The sequence below is a fragment of the Chrysemys picta genome, chromosome 22, assembly GCF_011386835.1.
Source record: "Chrysemys picta bellii isolate R12L10 chromosome 22, ASM1138683v2, whole genome shotgun sequence".
Classification (NCBI taxonomy): Eukaryota; Metazoa; Chordata; order Testudines; family Emydidae; genus Chrysemys; species Chrysemys picta.
Genome location: NC_088812.1, coordinates 9,518,043 through 9,540,301, shown reverse-complemented (window position 1 = coordinate 9,540,301; position 22,259 = coordinate 9,518,043). Strand labels below are relative to the sequence as shown.

Genomic DNA, 22,259 nt, shown 5'->3' with positions numbered 1-22,259 from the left:
TGGCACAATGAACAACAGTGGCCAGAGCGAACAGTGAGCAGGTGGAGGAACGAGCAAGGTACCTTCTTGCCCCCCACGTGGGAGGTGAACTCACGTGAAAGCACCTCTGAACTCGGAGTCTCCACTGACCAAGGACAACAAGGGTGAATGTTAATGAGGCTATTAAGAATGCTGGAGACACATCATACTTTCTATTTAAGCAAGAGATACCACACACTACAAACTGGAGGCCAATATTAAGTGCATTGTCATCCTGAAGTTAAACACTGGTTCCGAACAAGACCAGCAAATGCTCACTATCTCAGCTCAACTGACTGGCTAGAAGCATGGGGTGTAATAGTGAAAGACTCAACAGTTGAAAAAGTGAAGAACTCTCTCACCACATTCAAAAATTTGCATACATGGCTGATGAATGCACCGATGCAAATGGGCATCAAGTATTAAGTCATATGTTATCTTGATGTCAGTGGTAGGCCAGTAAATGCATGTCTAGATGTTCAAGCTATAGAAGACACATCAGCTGCATCTTTGACAACCTATATCTTAGAAGAGTAAAATGCTTGTCAATTGGACCCCAAACAGATGGCTGCTTGTGCATTTGATGGAGCTAGAAAACTTCGCTGGAAGACATGGTGGAGTACAAGCTTTGCTCAGAGAAAAGTGTAACCCTAATCTCTCCTATACACACTGCATTTACATTTACTCCAACTAGCGCTAGTATGAGCTGCAGACTCTTCAAATATATTTAAAAAAAAAAGCTATAAATTTAATGTCTTCATTATATCCTTTTTTCAGCAAGAGTCCAAAAAGACTGAATATCTCGGAAAATAGAGAAGATACACTGGGACTGAAGTTCAAATTAGTCCAACCTGGGAAAACCCTCTGGCTTTCTCATGAGCGATCTTTGGCTTTTGTCTTAAAATTACTCCAGCCGTTATTACTGGCTTTGGAAAGTATCTACCAAGATGGGATGGATCTAAGTAGTGAGGCTGGTGGATTACTTTTGCTACTACGTTCAGAGAAGACTATTGTCATTCTCTCTCTTGTAAGTCTACTGATGAAACCACTTGGGTCATTACACAATGCCATCCAGGCATCTGCTACAACAGTAGTAGATCTTTGTCCAGCAATAGAAGCTACATTTGGATCAATCCGAGAGCTATCCATTGAAAAAGTACTGGAAGAAGCAAAGACTTCAGTCCAGAAGTTGACTAATGAAGGCATTTATACTGAATCCTTAAGTGAAGAGGACATGAAGCGTTTGTTAAGACAACTGAAAAAGTACACAGACTTGATTCTTTAAAATCTACAACAGCGACTTCTAGATTCTACTCAACCTCTACGTAGCTTTTACAGATCCCTGTCCCATAAAACACTGACAGTTGAGTGGAGTCAGGCACTACCAGCAATGGGGCTGCCATGTGCTCAGGACAGAATAGAGAATTTGATCACAGAGTTGAATATCATACGTGACGAATGAATGAAGATTTGACTTCAACTTCTTTTTTATCATCACTAGTGGCTCAACCCGATCTTTGTGTTCTGTTTCCTAGGATGAAAGAAGTAGGAATTCATCTCATGCTACTCCCAGTCACAACAGCTACAGTTGAGTGTTCTTTTCCATCATTGAATGGAATTTTGAGTTCTGAAAGAAGTCGTCTTCTGCCTGATCATGTGAATGAACTAATGAGGATATCAATTGAAGGAATGGAAGTAGTGGACACACAAAAAGCCACCGAAGATGAATGCATTGCATTCTAGAAGTTCATTAACAGAGTTGTGCAAAATTATAACAAGAAACCAAGAAGGATGTAGATGTAGTGCTTCATGGAAGGCTTGAGTAGCCAACTTTAATTTGTGTGATGATTTTAAAACATGAGTTAAATCTAATAAAATGGTCACGAAACATTTTTCAGTTTTTACTATGGTGCCATACAACCCACCTTCACCCTCACGGTCTCACCCCTCATCAGCCCTGACCTCCCCCCTGTAAAATCAACCCCCCCCCCCCCCCCCAAAATTTCAATTCCTGGGAAAAACACTGGCCTCTCCCAGCCTACCCTTCAGCTAGTAACTACTCCCACCTGCCACACACCCCACCCCTGCTGTCGGAGGGACCAATGGGGGCGGGGGGAGGGCAGCCACACACAGCACTAGAGGAATTGGAAGCCAGCAGGCTCCCCACAGCTCAAACCAGGGGAAAATTCTTTCCCAGCCCCTCCCCCAGCCCAAGGACAGTGTCTTTCCCAGCCCCTCCACTCACCAGCCAAGACTCGCCCAGGGATGGCTGAGCCCCAAAGGTGCAAGCGCATTCCTGGGCAAGTACCAGAGCCTCCCATCCCACCAGGAGCTGGGCTGCCTTGGGCCGGGGACCTTGGGCCGGGGACCGTGGGCTATGCCAGCAGGCCAGCACTTCCACTGCCCACGGGAGAGACCACTACACTGCTCCATATCCCCCAGGAACACAATCCCTCCAGGAGACACCACACCTGGCCCCACACCAGACGCCCCTCCTCACCATGCTGGTCTGGAGCTGATCTTCCACAAAGAGCTTAAGGTTGGGCAGCACGGCTATGAGCGCTGCATCCTGTGTGGAGAGAGATGCAGACAGAGCCTCAGTGCCAGCAGGCAGGCTGATGCTACCATCAAAGCCCATGGGTCCAGCCCTACAGCTGCTCCACCCAACATCTGGGCATAAGGGTCTGTCCATAGCACCTTCCATCCCAACATGCTTTGCTGAGTGTGCAGTGACCACTGGCCCACCACTGAAATGCAGCCACCTCTGGAGTGAGGCTGGCAGCTGTTCAAGGGGCACATAACAGTGCAGAAGTAGAAAGGACATTGAAGTAGAGGGCAAGTCTCCAGCAATCCTGGGACACTGTGTCCTGGGCAGGCCCCAGCAGGCCACACCTACCCAGACACATCCCAGAAGGCTGCTGGGCTCTGGAGAGGCTTCTGCCAAACCCAGTACCTCATCTGGGAAGACGGTTCCCATGGGAGATGGGGGATTCGTGGAGCTGGAACGTGACCTGGATGCTGGATTTAACATTCCCAAGTCAGAGGGGAGGGGCATCCTGCTGGGGCAAGTGGGGGTCCTGGGGAGGACTCTAACTGGGATGCCAGCCAAGGTGCCCTGCACTAGGGAAGTGTCCCCAGCGCCCAGGAAATGGTGCTGGTGGGGAGGGTCTCTTCAGGTCCTTGTCCAGTCAGTGGACAACACCAGCCGGGGGGAGCTCTCTGAACATGGGTGGCAGGGGTGGAACGATGGGGTTGAGAGGCTGGGAACTCGCTCACTCCAGTGACTGCCAGGCTGCAGAGGACAAAGTGCCAGGGGCCCCAGCAAGGAACTGGACAGCACCTACCTCCTGCTCGTCCTGAGGCTCAGACTCACTCTGCCCCATGTCTGCTGCTGGCCCCGGTCCCAGGCCCGTCCCAGAAAGGTGCCTGAGAACAAGCAGAGACGTTTGTGCTGTGCCCTTTGGGGGAAGCCAGGGTTGACCATGCACAGCTCCCATGACCCCCTAGCACCATAGATCTCTTTACTCACCCTCCCAATAGTTTCCCTCCCTCACAGAGGGCCCCATTCCCCCCACCCCACCTCCCCAAGACAGCACCCTCCCAGCCAGCCTGTTACTTCCTGCTGGTTTCTGGCTGAGAGCACAGGTCATGGGACAACAGGGGGCTGGCCCTTCCCTCCCTGAGTCTCACCCTACTGCCTTTGACCTGAACTGCAGACATACCTGGGGAGCAGCTGGTCCTGTGCGGCTCCCCACCAGTGCTAGCCCCACTGCTGGGGGAAGGAGTGTTGCTGCTTGACCATCTGTCAAAGGAGAAAGGTCCCAGGCAGAGTCCAGACCCTGCCCACTCACCTCCTAAGCCAGTGGTGTCCCTGCCCCATTCCAGGGCAGATGGGCCCTCTGCACCTGCCCTCCGAGTCACCTCCTTGTCTATCACCAGACACAGGCACCATGACTCAGACCCAAAGCCCCCTGCCAGCCAGTGCAGAGTGCGGGGTGTGGAGGAGAGTCCCAGTTCACACTGTGGAAGTGGGCAATTTCCAGTTCAGGACAGGGCTGGGCTGGGCACTGGGGGTCAGGCCTGTCCTGAGACGCAAGGGCTGCTTCCCAGCATGGGCAGACTGGTACACATGAGTTAGCCTGCTTCCAATAGCAGCGGGGCCACGACAGACGGTTGACTCCCACCTGAGTATGTTCCCCGAGGGTGAGTGGGATTGTACTCTGGCGGCCACCCGCACACTGGGGCCACACTGCTATTGTTAGCACACTAGCTTGAGTAGAACTGTGCCTCTGTCTACCTGCCTAGGGAGCAACCTCCTAGCTGTTGTGTAGATAGATGTAGGAAGAGAGAGGCCAGTTAAGGCCACCGAGGCAGTGCGTTGCCTGGGGCAGATGAGGAAGGATGTCCAAGAGGGGCGCCAGCCCCTACAGAGGATGGGGTGATAAGAGAGACTCACTCATTCCCTCCAGCAGGGACAACCCCCTTCCCCACCCTTGTTAGTAACATTCTCCCCATGCTGTGTTGGCTTCCATCAGACCAGCAATAGCCAGTGATGCCCCTGCAACCTCTCCTGCCAATGCTGTCCTGCCCCAGCACCCCGTGCGGGCACAGATCCTGGGCTGAAATGGCTCCAGCAGGACGTTCTCACTGCACACCAGGATCTCACCGGGAACATGCTTGCTGCAGCTTCGACACACGGGCAGGCCAGGCAAAGCAGCAATACACAGGGACAGCTTAACCTTAGCCAGCCAAGGCAGAGTTCTGTAGTCTCAGGGGAAGGGGATGCTAATAGAGCCCTGGCTGGCCAGGGAGCACATGGGAGAGGCTGTTGGAGGGCCAGGGCCCGCACCAGGCCCCTAGTCAGGGACGGTGCTACCATTAAGGCAAATTAGGCGGTTGCCTAAGGCGCCAAGATTCGGGGGCACCAAAAAGCAGTTTTTTTTTTTTTTTTTTTTTTACAGCATTCCTGGGCTGGGCTGCCGGCGGCGCACTGACATGTGTGGCTCAGACTCCCTCTCCCAGCGCAGCGGACGCTCCACTTCTCCCGCCTCCCAGGCTTGCGGCGCCAATCAGCTGTTTGGGGCCGCAAGCCTGGGAGGGGAGGAGAGTTAGAGCGGGGGCGGCGTGCTCGGGGAGGAGGCAGAGCAGAGGTGAGCTGGGGTGGGGAGCTGCTGCACGGCTCCCCAGGGAGGGGAAGCTGCCACAGGGGGGCACCTGAGGGCAGAGGCGGGGAACTGCCGCAGGGCTGGCGGGGGCGCAAGGTGGACGTTTCGCCTTGCATCGGCCCTGCCCCTAATGAGGGCCATTCACCCAGGATTAACCTGGCTCTAACGCTGGACACGTGTGCTCAGGCCAGCTACTGTTCAGGGTGAGAAAGGAGCTTGAACTCTGGGCCCACTGGGGAAATCCAATGTAGCCCCTCCTCCGGCCCAGGGATTGCCACAGCAGACACAAGACAGCATTTCAGAATAGTGCCCAGCAATGTGTCTGGCAGCCAGTGCTGAGGTGCAGGGGCTGGTTGGTGTGCAAGCTTTGGGAGAAGGAGCCCAGGCGTATGTCATGTTTTGAACGTGGGTAACTAAAGCTGTGTGAACCCCTCACCCCCTTCCGCTCGCAGGAGATTGTGCAAGAAAGTTCACCCCAAGGCACTTCCTCAAGGCTCTGGGCTGCACTGCAGGGGCACTGTGCAGAGTGCAGACCCCTCAGCCATGGGGACAATACCCGTATGCCGGGGCCCCAGGCTCTGTGATGGGATGCTTCCCCTGTGCGCCCACCCCGTGCAGCACAGCGGCGGTGACGTCACTGCGGTATAATCCCCGCCCCCCTGCTCCTCTCTCTGCTGTTTCCTGGAAAGTTCCTGCCAGCCACAGCATTTAACACAGAGCTGCAGGAAGGAGGCCCCATACGGTTAGCTACCAGCTGACCTCCTCCCTGCCCTGGCCTCCAGCGCTAGCAGACCCGCAGAGCACAGCAGCTGCATGGGGCGGGGGGAAGGGTCAGGCGGTCAGCAGGACCCCGATAACAGCAGCCCCCAGGTTATATCGAGACCGCAGAGACAGGACAGAACAGTGGGTGCCTGCAGAGACCCAATCCCCCCCCCCACTCACGCCCTGCCCAGAGGGGTTACAGCCCATGCACCTCCCTTGCCGTCAAACCACCCCATTCCACCCAAAGAGTCGCTTCCTTTGCTCAACCCAGCAGTCCCAGGTCTCAGCAAGTTCTATCCCCTCCTCCTCCACCACATACCCTCCCCGGGTCTGGGCTCCCAGCATTGGGGAGCATTTCTCCAGGGACTGCACTCAGTTACCCCTTTGCCTCTGGGTTTCCTCCAGCTTTCCACCCTCTCACCCCACAAGGCACTGCCCGTGGCCAGCCCACCCTTACCAGTCATGAGCTGGTAGCTCCTGTTGCAGGCATACCCTTCACCCCCAGGGTCTCACCCAGGAGTTTTGCTCCTTGGGCAGGGTCAGCTGTGGGCAAGGCAGAGAGCCGCACACTTCCAGAGCTGCAGCCATGCCAGCATCTCTGCATCCCTCTTGCCAGATCAGGGCTCCTCATCCCCTGCTCCAGTTGGGCAATGCCCCTGTGCTGCGGGCTCTCCTCTGGGGGTCCCATCTCAGCCTGCCATCTCTGGCAGCTCCTGGACCCTGCACCTTTGCTTCCACTACCGTCCTGGCCCCATTTCTCCCTCCGGCCTCTCCCCTACTGGCAACTCACTGTCTGGTTCACCCCCACCCTCGTTTGTGGTTTGGTCCTAACCGCGGCCCAGGAAATACCTCAACGATGGACATGCGGTGAGCTCTGAGTGTTCCATCAACCCATCCCCCTTTCTGTGCAGCACATGAGCAGGGCTAATGCGGGACCATCACAGGGAGGTGGTGCATGGTACCAACCACAGAGTCTGGTCAATACCCTGCCCCAGTCCTGTGAGACCTGTGGGCAAGCCCCCCCAATCTTCGCCACCAAGGTTACAGGTTCGCTTGGACTCTCATCAGTGAATGTCACCATGTCAGATCCTACGGAGTGCTTGGTAATGGGAATATCTCCAGAGCACAGATACGGCAACCCAGGTGCTACATTCATTTAGATCTGCCTGGACTTGGTTTAGGAGGAGTGCTCGCAGCCAGCACATCGCCAGCTCCATCTGTCAAGGCCCCCCACCGTCCAACTCCACCCCAGCCAGCGACAGAGCAAGCCCTTCCCACCGCACACAGAATCTGCTGCCTGCAGTTCACCACAGGGAAATCTCAGTGGAGGAGTTGGACTTGCCAAGCCCCTGAGGCTGCAGCAGTTGCTGTGCTACAATCAGCAAGGTTTCTAGCTGGCTTTTTCCAATTAGCCACATGCCTCATGCAGGTAGGAGCAGCACAGCGAGCATGAGAAGGGGACCTAGGGCAGGTCCCTGTGCCCTTTGAATCAGTCACACAGCTCCCCCTGAGCTCAGGGAGGCAGAATCAAAGCCTTGCTGAGCACAGGCAGCACCAAGGGTTCATGGAGAATAGGCTCACCCATGGCTATTAGCCAAGATGGTCAGGGAGGCAACCCCGGGTGTCCTAAGCCTCTAACTGCCAGAAACTGGAACTAGACCACGGGATGGATCAGTCAGTAATTGCCCTGTTCTGTTCATTCCCTCTGAAGCACCTGGCACCGGCCACTGTCAGAAGGCAGGAGGGACCATTGTGCTGACCCAGCGTGACCATTCTTATGTTCTTAAGATACAAAGTGACTTTAGAGAACTGGCCTGGAGAGCAGGCCCCAGTGGCAGAGCCCTTGCCTCACCCCCAGAGTTTATTCTCCACATCACAGCATAGGGACCCACCTTGTGGGACTCAAACAGCTGCACCGATTTTGCTCAATCATTGAAATAAAGCCACTCACCACCCTCAGGCGGACGCCACGTGGCAAAGCTCCCGTCCCAAGGTGACAGCGTGAAGCAGGGTTCAAATCAGAGTCCCGGTGTTACAGTAACGCCGGCAAGGCAGTCGATGGCAGGTCACCACAGCTCAGGCTCCAGGCCCAGCGGTGCCCTCACACTGTAGCCCCCTTATCGGCCAGGAAGAGGCTACAGATCACTAGGGTGAGGGATCAATGAACAGCAGCCGCCCTCTATCCCACACAGGCTCACAGACTAGCCCGTGATGCTGTTACTAGCCACCCAAGGGACAAAGGGTGTTGGATCAATGGGACCCAGATTCCTGCCAGGGCAGCCATCTCCTCTCACTCCAAAGCTCTGGCGCAGAAGGAAAGGCTGCCTGGGAAGACCCCTTGGCAGGGAGCTTTGCTCAGGACGCGAGGGTCCCTCCTCCGGCTCTCATTCAGGGGGTCCACTGAGGCATGGGGCAGAAGAAGTCGGGTTAATCCAGCTGTTGATTGCCTTTGCACTGCAGAAACAGCCTCTGAAGACTGATGAGCAAGCGAGGCCATGTCCTGATAACAGGGCTGGACAGACAGATGCTGTGTGTAAAGGCCAAGCAAAGTGCCCGCAGCCCAGCCTTCCCTGCCCAGCATCTGCCAATCCCAGCCTCGCTGTAGTAAGAGGAGGCCCTGAGATATAAACCTTGGTATCAGAGGCCCGGAATGAGGCCTAAGGCCTGAACCAAAGTAATGGTCAAGACCTGGCTAACATAAAGCAAAGTTAAGCTGGGAGCCAGAGGCAGGCCCTGCTCACAGAAGCTGGCAAGGAAAGGGCTGATGCTGGCAAGGAAAGAGACATACCTAAAAAGTACTGAACTAGGGTTACCATTCGTCCGGATTTACCCGGACATGTCCTCCTTTTTGTGCTAAAAATAGCGTCCGGGGGGAATTTGTAAATAACTCAAAATGTCCGGGATTTCCCCCCTCCCCCGGCAGAGCAGAGCGAGCGGCTGGGAGGGCTGCAGGAAAGTCACGGGCTGGACTCCGGAGCAGCTGTAGAGGAGCTCTGCCCTGCATTCTGAGCCGGCAGCTCTCCCCTGCAGCCCGGCTCCAGCAGCACTGTGCAGGGCCAGGGACCGGGTTTTGTTGTGCTGGGGAGCACAGCCACGTGTCCGGCTCGCACAGAGCCCAACACCCTGTTCTGAGCAGCAGGGTAAGGGGGCCAGGGGGCAGGAAGGTTCTGGAGGGGGCAGTCAAGAAACGGGGGGGGCTTTTTGGGGGGAGTGGAGAAAGTTTTGGGCAGTCAGGGTACAGGTAGGGGGTAGGGTCCTGGGGGGCAGTTGGCGGGGTCTTAGGAGGGGGCAATTAGGGGACAAGGAACAGGGAGTCTTAGGTAGGGGGTGGGGTTCTGGAGGGCAGTTAGGAGCAGGGGTCCCAGGAGGGGGCAGTCAGGGGACAAGGAGCGGGGGGGGTGGGGGGCTGGGAGTTCTGGGGGGGAGCTGTCAGGTGGCAGGAGTGGGGAGAGGGATAGGAGCAGTCAGGGGACAGGGAGCAGAGGGGTTTAGATGGGTTGGGAGTTCTGGGGGGGCGGTCAGGGGGTGGGGAGTGGTTGGATGGGGCGTGGGAGTCCCAGGGGTCTGTCTGGGGGTGGGGGTGTGGATAAGGGTTGGGGCAGTCAGGGGACAAGAGGCAGGGAGACTTAGATAGGGAGTGGAGTCCTGGGGGGCAGTTAGGGGCAGGGGTCCCAGGAGGGGGCAGTCAGGGGACAAGGAACAGGGGGAGGGTTGGGGGTTCTGGGGGGGCGGGAAGTGGGAGGGGCAGGGGCAGGGCTAGGGTGGGGCTCCTCCCGTCCTCTTTTTTGCTTGCTGAAATATGGTAACCCTAACTGAACACTAGGTATCAGAACACTCCAGTATTGGAACATTCTACAGATAACATGGAACAGGCCGACCCATCCCAATGACAGGGGCAAAAGGGTAAAATGATGGATAGAGTTGTTTTGATCGAACCAACATGTACAAGGTGAGAGGCGGCACCTTACTACGTAGAGGGGTTGCACCTCACTAAGTCAGGAGTGATGTGTAACTTGTTTGTACCTGTGTATAAGAATGTATCCCTGGGGTGGTGTCTTTGTCCGGCCACGGGGCAGTGAAAAGTCCCGCCACTGAGCCGGGTCCTTGCCAAGAGGCACTTTCTCGTAGTATGCCCTGAATTAGGCTCAGAAACCTACAGGGAACTGCAATTGTGTCCGAGGTCGCAATAAACCTACTCAACGTGATTTTGCATCTTACTAGACTCTGTGGTTATTGGGGGTTCTCGTCGGGTTTGCTGTGTCAGCTATCTGTGCAGAGCTGGGGCAGCACACAGAGGGAACACACGCACGCAGCCGAGTGATATCAACAGGAGAAAGCAGAAGCACCACACCGGTAGCATCTCACAACACTGGTGACTCCGACCGCTGATCTAGTGAGTAAGCAAAACTGCCTCAGTGTGTCTGGCCTGCCCTGCCCCACCCAGCATCCCACCCCACCACCCAACCTTTCCCACCCAGTGGGTCAGCTAAGCCTTGCAGCTCCCCTGATTAACAGCATCGGCCACTTCAGAGGAGGTCTCTGTGCTGGTTGTTACTAGCATGCTTTGGAGCTCATAGGCACATAGAACCCACCATCTATGCAGCCTCACGAGCTTCCATGCTCAGAAGTGAGGCCCCCAAAATCATGGGATTACAAAACCCGATCAGTTTGGGTTCTTTATTCATCCCTCCATGGAGCTGCTGGACCATGCTCCCCAGCCATGAGCGCTAGACACTGACTTCATTGGCTAAGCAAATGCTGGAATTCTCACAAATTCACATGACTCCAGGAGCTGGGACTTTAAGAAAGCCACCAGTTCTCCTGAGAGTCAGTGACCTTGGCTGTGCTCAGGGGAGGCTCAGCTCTGTTCCCAGGTGCCCAGCTGTGCCCTGCTTGGGAGCACTCTCTCACAAGTGTGATATTGGTGAAAAAGGAGCACACAAGGGGCATGGCCCATGCCTGAGAGACAGTTGGACACATTTCCACATGCAGCATCATGTTTAAAACCAACCAGAGCGTAATAAAGTGGGAATTTTCTGTAATATTTTTAATTAAGCCTATGCATGCCTCAGTTTCCCTCTGTACTTCGCACTGTTACCTCATTGGTCCAGAAGGGTTAAAATGATCTTAGGGCAAAGCAGGAGACATGAGGTTCCTGGACTTTCAGAAAGCCTTGACAAACAGCCTTTGGTGAGGGTCCTAAGCCAAGTAAGCGTCATGGGATAAGAGGGAAGGTCCTCTCATGGATCAGTAACTTAAAAGACAGGAAACAAAGGATAGGAATAAATGGTCGATATTCAGATTGGGGAGAGGTAAATAGTGGTGTCCCCCAGGGATCTGTATTGGGATTAGTGATGTTCAACATATTCATAAATATCTGGAAAAGGGGGTAAACGGTGATGTGGCAAAATGAGAAAATGATATAAAAACTTAATCAAGACAGTTAAATCCAAAGCAGACCGTGAAGAATTACAAAGGGATCTCACAAAACTGGGTGATTGGGCAACAAAGTGGCAGATGAAATTCAATGTTGATAAGTGCAAAGTAATGCACATTGGAAAACATAATCCCAACTATACATATAAAAACGACGGGGTTTAAATTAGCTGTTACCACTCAAGAAAGAGATCCTGGGGTCACTATGGAGAGTTCTCTGAAAGCATCTGCTCAATGTGCAGCAGCAGTTAAAAAAGCTACCTCAGGGGTCGGCAACCTTTCAGAAGGGGTGTGCCGAGTCTTCATTTATTCACTCTCATTTAAGGTTCCGCGTGCCAGTCATACATTTTAACTGTTTTAGAAGGGGTCTTTCTAGAAGTCTATAATATGGAACTAAACTATTGTTCAGAGTAGCAGCCGTGTTACCCTGTATCCGCAAAAAGAACAGGAGTACTTGTGGCACCTTAGAGGCTAACACATTCGTTAGTCTCTAAGGTGCCACAAGTACTCCTAAACTATTGTTGTATGTCAAGTAAATAAGGTTATTAAAATGTTTAAGAAGCTTCATTTAAAATTAAATTTAAATTAAATTAAAATGCAGAGCCCTCCGGACCGGTGGCCAGAACCCAGGCAGTGTGAGTGCCACTGAAAATCAGCTCGCGTGCCGCCTTTGGCATGCGTGCCATAGGTTGCCTACCCCTGAGCTAGCAGAATGTTAGCAACCATTAGGAAAGGGATAGATAATGAGACAGAAAATATCATAATGTCTCTATATAAATCCATGGTACGCCCACATGTTGTATACTGTGTGCAGATGATTGACCCATCTCAAAAAAGATATACTAGAACTGGAAAGGGTACAGAGAAGGGCAACAAAAATGATTATGGGTATAGAACAGCTTCCGTATGAGGGGAGATTTAAAAGACTGGGACTTCTCAGCTTGGAAAAATAGACAACTACGGGAGGTCTGTAAAATCATGAATGGTATGAAAAGAATGAATAAGGAAATGTTATTTCTCTCTTCACATAACAGAGCCACCAGGAGTCACCCAATGAAATTAATAGGCAGCAGATTAAACCTAACATAAGGAAGTACTTCTTCACACAATGCGCAGACAACCTGTTGAACTCATTGGCAAGGGATGTTGTGAAGGCCAAAAATATAATGGGTTCAAAAAGAATTAGATAAGTTCATGGAGGACAGGTCCATCAATGACTATTAGCCAAGATGGTCAGGGATGCAACCCCATGCTCTGGGTGTCCCTAAACCACTGAATGCCAGAACCTGGGACTGGATGATGGGGATGGATCACTCGAAATTGCCTTGTTCTGTTCATTCTCTCTGAAGCATCTGGCACCGGCCACTGTTGTAGTGGCATTGGCACAATTTTTATAGTGGAGGTGCCGAAAGCCACTGAACAAAACTAAATGCAGTATATGATGGAAACCACTCCAAGCAAAAGGGTTCTGCCACCCCCCGCCCCAGCACCCATAGTTCCAGCACCTCTGCACTGCTGGAAGACAGGATATGGGCTGGATGGACCTTTGGTCTGACCCTGTATGGCTGTTCTTAAGAGATGTTGGGTCACGCTGTCTGCAGTGGAACGAATGGGTCGTTAAGGACTGGCTGAAACTGACCCATGTCAGTGGAGGATCTGAAAAGACAAGGGGAGCCCCAAACGCCAGGACAGTCACACCTATCAACCAAGGAGATTTCCCCCACCTCTCTGCAGGGAAGCAGAGCACAGGTCCCCCAGCTAGCAGTTTTATAGCCCCTCAGCCCAAGTCAACTGACCCAGGCCAGCCATGGGTTTCACTGCAGTGTAGACATACTCCACACGCACACCGACCCACCCACTCTCACTGCCTGCTCTCAGAGCTCAGTGCAGAATCTGACAAGTGCAGAACACCCAGCCTCCTGAACCTGCCTCTGCTGCTGTCTAGGACCACAGGAACTGTCTGATGGGATCAAAACCAGGGTCCCTCTTGCCCAGCAGCTGGTACGAGCCCCACAGTCATAGAATCATAGAATATTAGGGTTGGAAGAGATCTCAGGAGGTCATCTACTCCAATCCCCTGCTCAAAGCAGGACCAACACCAACGAAATCATGCCAGCCAGGGCTTTGTCAAGCCAGGCCTTAGAAACCTCTAAGAATTGAGATTCCACCACTTCCCTAGGTAACCCATTCCAGTGCTTCACTACCCTCCTAGTGAAATAGTGTTTCCTAATAGCCAACCTAAACCTCCCCCACTGCAACTTGAGACCATTGCTTCTTGCTGTCATCTGCCAGCACTGAGAACAGCCTAGCTCCATCCTCTTTGGAACCCCCCTTCAGGTAGTTGAAGGCTGCTATCAAATCCCCCCTCACTCTTCTCTTCTGCAGACTAAATAACCCAGTTCCCTCAGCCTGTCCTCATAAATCATGTGCCCCAGCCCCATAATCATTTTTGTTGCCCTCCGCTGGGCTCTCTCCAATTTGTCCACATCCCTTCTGTAGTGGGGGGCCCAAAACTGGACGCAATGCTCCAGGTGTGGCCTCACCAGTGCCGAAGACAGGGGAAATAATCACTTCCCTCGATCTGCTGGCAATGCTCCTACTAATACAGTCCAATATGCCGTTGGTCTTCTTGGCAACAAGGGCACACTGCTGACTCATATCCAGCTTCTCGTCCACTGTAACCCCCAGGTCCTTTTCTGCAGAACTGCCGCTTAGCCAGTCGGTCCCCAGCCTGTAGCGGTGCATGGGATTCTTCCTTCCTAAGTGCAGGACTCTGCATTTGTCCTTGTTGAACCTCCTCAGATTTCTTTTGGCCAAATCCTCCAATTTGTCTAGGTCACTCTGGACCCTATCCCTACCCTCCAGCATTATCTACCTCCGCCCCAGCTTAGTGGTAGCTGCGAACTTTCTGAGAGTGCAATTCATCCCATCATCCAGATCATTAATAAAGATGTTGAACAAAACCAGCCCCAGGACCAACCCCTGGGGCACTCCACTTGATACTGGCTGCCAACTAGACATTGAGCCATTGATCACTACTCATTGAGCCTGACAATCTAGTCAGCTTTCTATCCACCTTATAGTCCATTCAGCCAATCCATACTTCTTTAACTTGCTGGCAGGAATACTGTGGGAGACGTATCAAAAGCAGTGATGGCATCCCTTCGATCACGGCCTGGCTTGGAGCTGCATGGTCCAGGTCTTTGCTCAGATTAAGGGCTGTGTCCGCACACAACACACTAGCTGAGAAGGGCAATGTTAAAAAGAGACTCCAAGTGGGGAGCAGCTACTTGTGAGGAGAACTGCTCAGGGAGTGACCTCACCCCTGCTCAGGATGGTGATGCCTGGTGGGAGGCAGTGAGGTGTTAACTTGCTCCTGTACACAAGGTTTGTGCCTTTGGCTGCAAGCTAGATGCAAAGGAGGATGCGCCAGAGGGCCAACAGCCTTAGTGAGAGCTGGTGCCGGGCAAAGGAGGGAACTCAACACCCCAATGAAGTAGCCCCCACGCTGGGCAGATCAGCCACAAGACAACTGTGAGACGGACGCTGACTGCACCCCCAGAGGGGCTGACAGCATGGCATGCCACTGTTCAGACAGAAGGGGGAGTTGGCCACAGACAGCTTCTGAAGGCATGAGATCTGCCACCCTCCTTAGCTGTAGCTGGGGCCCCAGGCTGACATTCCCAGAAGCACCGGTATCCAGCTTGGCATTCATTCTGCCATTTTCTCTCTTCAATTCTTTGCCAAGTATACTTTGCCCTGGTGACTGGCACCAGCAGAACAGGCACTGCCAGATGCTCCCCATTAGGAACCAGCATCTGACCTTACAGTAGCAGCAGGAGCAGCAAATGCAGCTGCAGCGCTGTCTAAAGGCAGGGCTCCTGCTGAGAGATGCCGCAGGGCGTCTGGCATGGGAAGTGCCAGGCATGGCTCTCGCATAGCAAAGGAGGCAGCATGCCCACACCAGCTGTGAGCAGCAGCCCTAATACCCAGGCTATGCTCTCGCCTGGCTGTCAGCGCATTGCTGCACATGCACTAAGACACAGGGTGCCTGGCACAGCCAAGCTGGGCTCCTGACACATAGGCTAGCTACATGGGTTGCACAAGTGCCCATTCCCTAGCAAGTTTCCTGGCCCTTGACCCACAGCAGAGCTAGGCAGCAACACTGTTGTGACACTGGCACTCAGGCAGCTTGCCAATATGGTGGGCATCTATTATTAATACTTGGCCTTTCATCAGAGACACCAAATCCACCACAAACCAGTTACTGAACCCCAGTGCCCCTACCAGGGGGATGACTGGCCTCATGTGAAGAGGGGAGCAATTCAGCTGAGGTCACCCAGGAGTGCTGGTGCTGCAGAGCCTGTCTCCTGGGCACTGTCAGATTAGATTAGGGTTTTCATCGCATCACACCCCCATCGCTAGCCCAGCCCTTGCAGAGTGCAGAACTGGGTGCAGCTCTGCCAGACCAGGCCCAAAGCAACACACTCAAGGTGGAGAGTTAGCAGTGGGCACAGGTGAGCAGCCCCTCAACCCTTACCTCTCAGGCTGTGGCCTTCAATCCCCTTCCACCCCACCATTACTCAGGGTAACAGCTGCACCTCCGAGGCTCTGGGAATCCTGGCCTTTCATGCACACTGCCCCTACAAAGGCAGGTGAACAGCCAAGCCTTCACTGGAACCATGTAGGTCAAACCAGATAATACACCGGGGGTTGCGGAGCATGATCTCCTGGTGGGCAGGGGGCCAAGACTCCAGGTTTCCATGCCCAGCTCTGCCACCAACTCCCAATTCTGGGAGAGTCATTTGGCCTCTCTGTGCCTCAGCTTCACAATCTACAAAACACACCTAATACAAATACAGGGAAGTGTGCTTAAAAGGTCAGCTCCCAGGCAGGAGAGGGGAGAGCCGCATTGAGAGAGCCAGGGGTTGTAGTTCTCTGTAGCAGAATCACTGGGCACAGCGGGGGCTTGGCGCTCTCCTAGGCCTGCAGGACTCAGAATGGGGGTCATGCTGGCGTGTTTGAGAGCTGACGACGATCAGGAGCCACATAACTCAGAGAAGCACAGAGATCTCATGGACCAGTTTTCAACTGGCCAGGCCACTCCTTTACTCTCAGAGCCACTAGCCAGGCCCACTGTGTCACTAAGGGCTAGGAGGGCAGCACCAATGTCAGCTGCCTGCAAGCTCACAGAGCCAGTGTCCATCTGCAGGCCCAGGGGGCTCTTTGGAGAGTAACAGTCTCACGGATCAACACGACTCATCCCTCCCAGGCACGGTGGGGCTGATGATGAGTCACCCACAAGTCCACTCTAGGATGGATCCCCTCACCCCCCACACATACCAGCTGGCTCCTCCTGGCATAGGTGGAAAAATTGGTGGGTGAGCAGCTCTCCGCCCCAACTCGCCTCAGCTCCGCCTCTTCCCCGAGCACACCGTGTCCCCGCTTCTCCCCCTAGCTCCCAGCACTTCCTACCGCGAAACAGCAAGCGCTGGGAGGGAGGGGGGAGGAGGGGAAATGCGGCACGCTTGGGGAAGAGGTGGGGCTGGGGCGGGGATTTGGGGAAGGGGTCCAATAGGGGCAGGGAGGGGGCGGAGTTGGGGTGGGGACTTTGGGGAAGGGGTTGGAATAGGGGCAGGGCAGGGGATGGGGTGGGGTTGAGCACCCACCGGCGCCGGGAAAAAGTTGGCGCCTATGCCTCCTGGGATGAGAGGAGCTGTCAATCACGCTGCCCTGTGACAGTGAGCACTGGTGCAAGGATGAGGGAACAGAAGTGCTCACCCCGGCAATCAACCCTCTGGCCTGTGCCCAGCTTGGCAGGGGCCTTGTCCTACTGCCAGAACCCAACAGGAGGTCACGGAGCCTAGGCAAGAATCCTTGCAGAGGGGGATTTATCAATGCCCTGCAACTGTTCGACAGTCACACTGAGGTGGGCCCGCAGGCCCCAAGGCGGGGCTTGGAGGGTGTTCTGCTACAGGGCTAATAAGAGCAGCAGCCCAGGGAAGATGGGGGGGAGGGGGAGAGAGAGAGAGATGGGTCCGTCCTGCATGGCAGTGCATGCTCCATACATGCTATGTGCTGAGCTAATGGCATCTGGGAGCCAGTGACCCCTGGACTCCTGCTGCTGCACCAGTGACAGGCAGGTGCGCGCCAGCCGCACCTGCTGGCCAGCCGACCAAAGTCCCACCGCAGCCCAATTCCTGGGCTGCCCCACCCAGTACCTCTCCAACCTGCCCAACGCCACCCGCTCCCCCAAGCACCTCTCTGAAGCACCTAGCACTGGCTCCCCCAGAACCAAGCAGAGCCCACCACCCCCTGTAAGTAGCCTCAGCAGCTACGCGGCACCAATTGGTGACCTATCCCCTCCTGGCCGCCCCCTAGCACTGCCCCAACAAAACTATTCCTCACTACTGCCTGCCCCCAGCCAGCCACTGCCCCAACATACACTAGCTGCCAACCAACCCCACCAATGGGCCCACCACCAGTCACCCAGCCTCATTGTGCCCAAACCAGCCAGTGCCATCAGGAACACAGACCAATCTCTGTGGCCACTGCCTCATTGCACAAGCAGGCACCCTGGCCTCCCACCCAGAGCCAGTGACCCAGCCCTATGGACCCAGACAAAACATGCGCACTCACAACTCAGCACAATGAGCCCTCCAACCAGACACACTGCTAGCCAGTCAGGTATTAATACTCCCCCACTGGCCCCCAACAAACTAGGTACCCGCACACCCTGCCAGTGATGCCACCATTACTGCTAACCAGTACTACATCCTTCCCACACACCTACCCCCACCAACCCACCACCATCTGCCACAACACCCCTAGGCAACAACATACTCCCCCACACCATCCCTCCACCCCGAATACCTAGCACCACATCCCATGAACTGCCCTTTCCCCCCATGCCCAGACACTCACCCTATGCACTGCCCCCGCCTGCACTGCCAGCCACATACCCACCCCACCACAGGCCATCCCCCCCACACACCCACCCTACGTACTGCCCCCGCCTGCGCTGCCAGCCACGTACCCACCACACCCTGACCCCACCACAGCCCCTCCCCCCACACACACACTACACACTGCCCCCGACTGCGCTGCCAGCCACATACCCACCACACCCTGACCCCACCACAGCCCCTCCCCCCACACACACACTACACACTGCCCCCGACTGCGCTGCCAGCCACATACCCACCCACACCCTGACCCCACCACAGCCCCTCCCCCACACACCCACCCTAGACACTGCCAGCCACATACCCACCCCACCAGAGGCCATTCCCCCCACACCCACACCCTACGCACTGCCCCCACCTGCGCTGCCAGACACATACCCACCACACCCCACCCTGACCCCACCACAGCCCCTCCCCCACACACACCCTACACACTGCCCCCGCCTGCGCTGCCAGCCACGTACCCACCCCACACACACACCCTACGCACTGCTCCCACCTGCGCTGCCAGCCACATACCCACCCCACCCTGACCCCACCACAGCCCCTCCCCCACACACCCACACTACGCACTGCTCCCACCTGCACTGCCAGCCACATACGCACCCCACCCTGACCCCACCACAGCCCCTCCCCCCACACACACACTACGCACTGCCCCCGCCTGCGCTGCCAGCCACATACCCACCACACCCCAACCTGACCCCACCACAGCCCCTCCCCCCACACCCTACACACTGCCCCCGCCTGCGCTACCAGACACATACCCACCCCACCCTGACCCCACCACAGCCCCTCCCCCCACACCCTACACACTGCCCCCACCTGCGCTGCCAGCCACATACCCACCACACCCCCTCCCCCCACACCCAAACCCTACACACTGCCCCCACCTGCGCTGCCAGCCACATACCCACCCCACCACAGGCCATTCCCCCCACATACCCACCCTACGCACTGCTCCCGCCTGCGCTGCCAGACACATACCCACCACACCCCACCCTGACCCCACCACAGCCCCTCCCCCCACACCCTACACACTGCCCCCGCCTGCGCTGCCAGACACATACCCACCACACCCTGACCCCACCACAGCCCCTCCCCCACACACCCACACTATGCACTGCTCCCGCCTGCGCTGCCAGCCACGTACCCACCCCACACACGCACCCTACGCGCTGCTCCCGCCTGCGCTGCCAGCCACGTACCCACCCCACACATGCACCCTACGCACTGTCCCCACCTGCGCTGCCAGCCACATACCCACCCCACCCTGACCCCACCACAGCCCCTCCCCCACACCCACACCCTACACACTGCCCCCACCTGCGCTGCCAGCCACATACCCACCCACACCCTGACCCCACCACAGCCCCTCCCCCACACACCCACACTATGCACTGCTCCCACCTGCGCTGCCAGCCACGTACCCACCCCACCCTGACCCCACCACAGCCCCTCCCCCACACCCACCCTACACACTGCCCCCGCCTGCGCTGCCAGCCACGTACCCACCCCACCCTGACCCCACCACAGCCCCTCCCCCACACCCACCCTACACACTGCCCCCGCCTGCGCTGCCAGCCACATACCCACCCCACCCTGACCCCACCACAGCCCCTCCCCCCACATCCTACACACTGCCCCCGCCTGCGCTGCCAGCCACATACCCACCCCACCCTGACCCCACCACAGCCCCTCCCCCGCACACCCACCCTACACACTGCCCCCGCCTGCGCTGCCAGCCACATACCCACCCCACCCTGACCCCACCACAGCCCCTCCCCCGCACACCCACCCTACACACTGCCCCCGCCTGCGCTGCCAGCCACGTACCCACCCCACCCTGACCCCACCACAGCCCCTCCCCCACACCCACCCTACACACTGCCCCCGCCTGCGCTGCCAGCCACGTACCCACCCCACCCTGACCCCACCACAGCCCCTCCCCCACACCCACCCTACACACTGCTCCCACCTGCGCTGCCAAACACATACCCACCCCACCCTGACCCCACCACAGCCCCTCCCCCCACATCCTACACACTGCCCCCGCCTGCGCTGCCAGCCACATACCCACCCCACCCTGACCCCACCACAGCCCCTCCCCCGCACACCCACACTATGCACTGCTCCCACCTGCGCTGCCAGCCACATACCCACCCCACCCTGACCCCACCACAGCCCCTCCCCCACACACCCACACTATGCACTGCTCCCACCTGCGCTGCCAGCCACGTACCCACCCCACCCTGACCCCACCACAGCCCCTCCCCCCACACCCACACCCTACGCGCTGCTCCCGCCTGCGCTGCCAGCCACGTACCCACCCCACACCCACACTATGCATTGCCAGCCACATACCCACCCCCTCACAGCCACACTGCCCCTGCCTGCGCTGCCAGCCCCATACCCAGCCCCTCAGCGCCCAGAAGCGGCCCCCTCAGGATCGCACACTCAGTCCCCGCCCCTACCTCAGCGGCCCCGCTGCAGCCTCCTGCCCGGCTCCAGCCTCCGCAGTTGTTGGCTCATGGTCCCTTTAAACGCTCCCTCCTTCGCTGCCACCCGCCCGGCACCCACGGCGCAGCCATACGTCATTGACTCCGCGCCGGTTGTGTCGCGGCCGCCATCTTAAGAGAGTCAGAGGGGGGGGATGGCTCTGATCGATCTATCGGGGATCCGCAGAAACGCGCTAAATCGATCCCCGATCGCTCTGCCTCCACCGCGGCGAGGCGGAAGCGGAGTCGATGGGGGAGGGGCGGCAGTCGACCCCGCCCCCCGAGGACGCGAGGTTAAGTCGACCTAAGATATATCGACGTGAAGTTATGTGACCTAGGTCGATCCCCCCCAGTACAGACCAGGCCAAAGGAGCAGGAGCCCAAGGGAGGCAATAGCCGGAAACAGGCTTCGGGGGCAGGGTGACCGGACGTCCCGATCCCATCAGGACCGTCCCGAGATTTACGTGTTTGTCCCACGTCCTGAGCGGGCTCTGGGGGGGCTGCACTTTGTCCCAATATTTCGCTCCGCCGGCTTTGTTTTTTTTTTCCCCCTCCACTGGCAGACTCGCCCCCCCCCCACGTTCCAATATTTTCTTCCTCTCATCTGGGGGCTCTCCTCTCCCTTGGGGGTGGTAGACTGGGGAGAGGAGAGCCCCCAGATGAGAGCCCCCAGATGAGAGCCCCCAGCCTTCCTGCGCCCCCCCACCCCTGCTTGCGCTATCCTCAGGGCCGGCTCCAGGCACCAGCTTCTCAAGCAGGTGCTTGGGGCGGCCGCTCCAGAGAGGGGCGGCAGGGCCAGGTATTCGGCGGCAATTTGGCGGACAGTCCCTCACTCCGCCTGGGAGCGAAGGACCTCCTGCCGAATTGCCGCCACAGATCGCGATCGCGGCTTTTTTTGTTGTTTTTTGTTTTGGCTGCTTGGGGCGGCCAAAACCCTGGAGCCGGCCCTGGCTATCCTCCCTCCTTCCATCACTCACTCTTCCTCATCCTCACTCACTTTCACTGGGATGGGACGGGCAGGTGGGCTGTGGGTGCAGGCTCTGGGATGGGGCCAGAGATGAGTGGATTGGGGTGCAGGAAGGCGCTCCAGGCTGGGGTGGGTGCAGGATCCCGGTGATGCATACCACGACTCTGAGGAAGCGGCTGCCAGGTCCCCACAGCCTCTAGGCGAATAGGCAGCCAGGCGGCTTTCCATGGTGTATGCTGCCTTTGTGCCCACAGGCACCACCCCCTCTCCCCCCCCCCCACAGTTCCTAATGGTCACAGTTCCTGGCCAATGGGAGCTGTAGAGCCAGTACTCAGGGCGAGGGCAGTGCATGGAGCATCCCTAGCCACCCCACCGCCTAGGAGCCACAGGGACCTGGCGGCCGCTTCCAGGAGTCGTAGAGAGCCAGGGCAGGTCCCCACTGTGCTGC

General features: G+C 56.6%; 1 protein-coding gene across 11 annotated transcripts in view; it reads right to left on the bottom strand.

Annotated features, from left to right (window-relative positions):
• Nucleotides 1-20,958, bottom strand: part of LOC101934815 (patatin-like phospholipase domain-containing protein 6) — an 85,464-nt gene extending 64,506 nt beyond the window's left edge. For 8 of the 11 annotated variants that reach the window (XM_065576299.1, XM_065576303.1, XM_065576301.1 and 5 more), the window contains exons 1-3: nt 20,821-20,958; nt 3,363-3,444; nt 2,519-2,587 (exon numbers count right to left, since the gene is read on the bottom strand). In XM_065576299.1, coding sequence (XP_065432371.1) covers nt 2,519-2,587; nt 3,363-3,401 — 108 coding nt within the window. In that variant the 5' untranslated portion in view covers nt 3,402-3,444; nt 20,821-20,958. Of the gene's footprint in view, nt 1-2,518; nt 2,588-3,362; nt 3,445-3,740; nt 3,821-20,820 lie in introns of all 11 variants that reach the window. The other 3 variants (XM_065576300.1, XM_065576310.1, XM_065576309.1) reach the window with 3 other exon arrangements.
• Nucleotides 20,959-22,259: the final 1,301 nt, after the last annotated feature.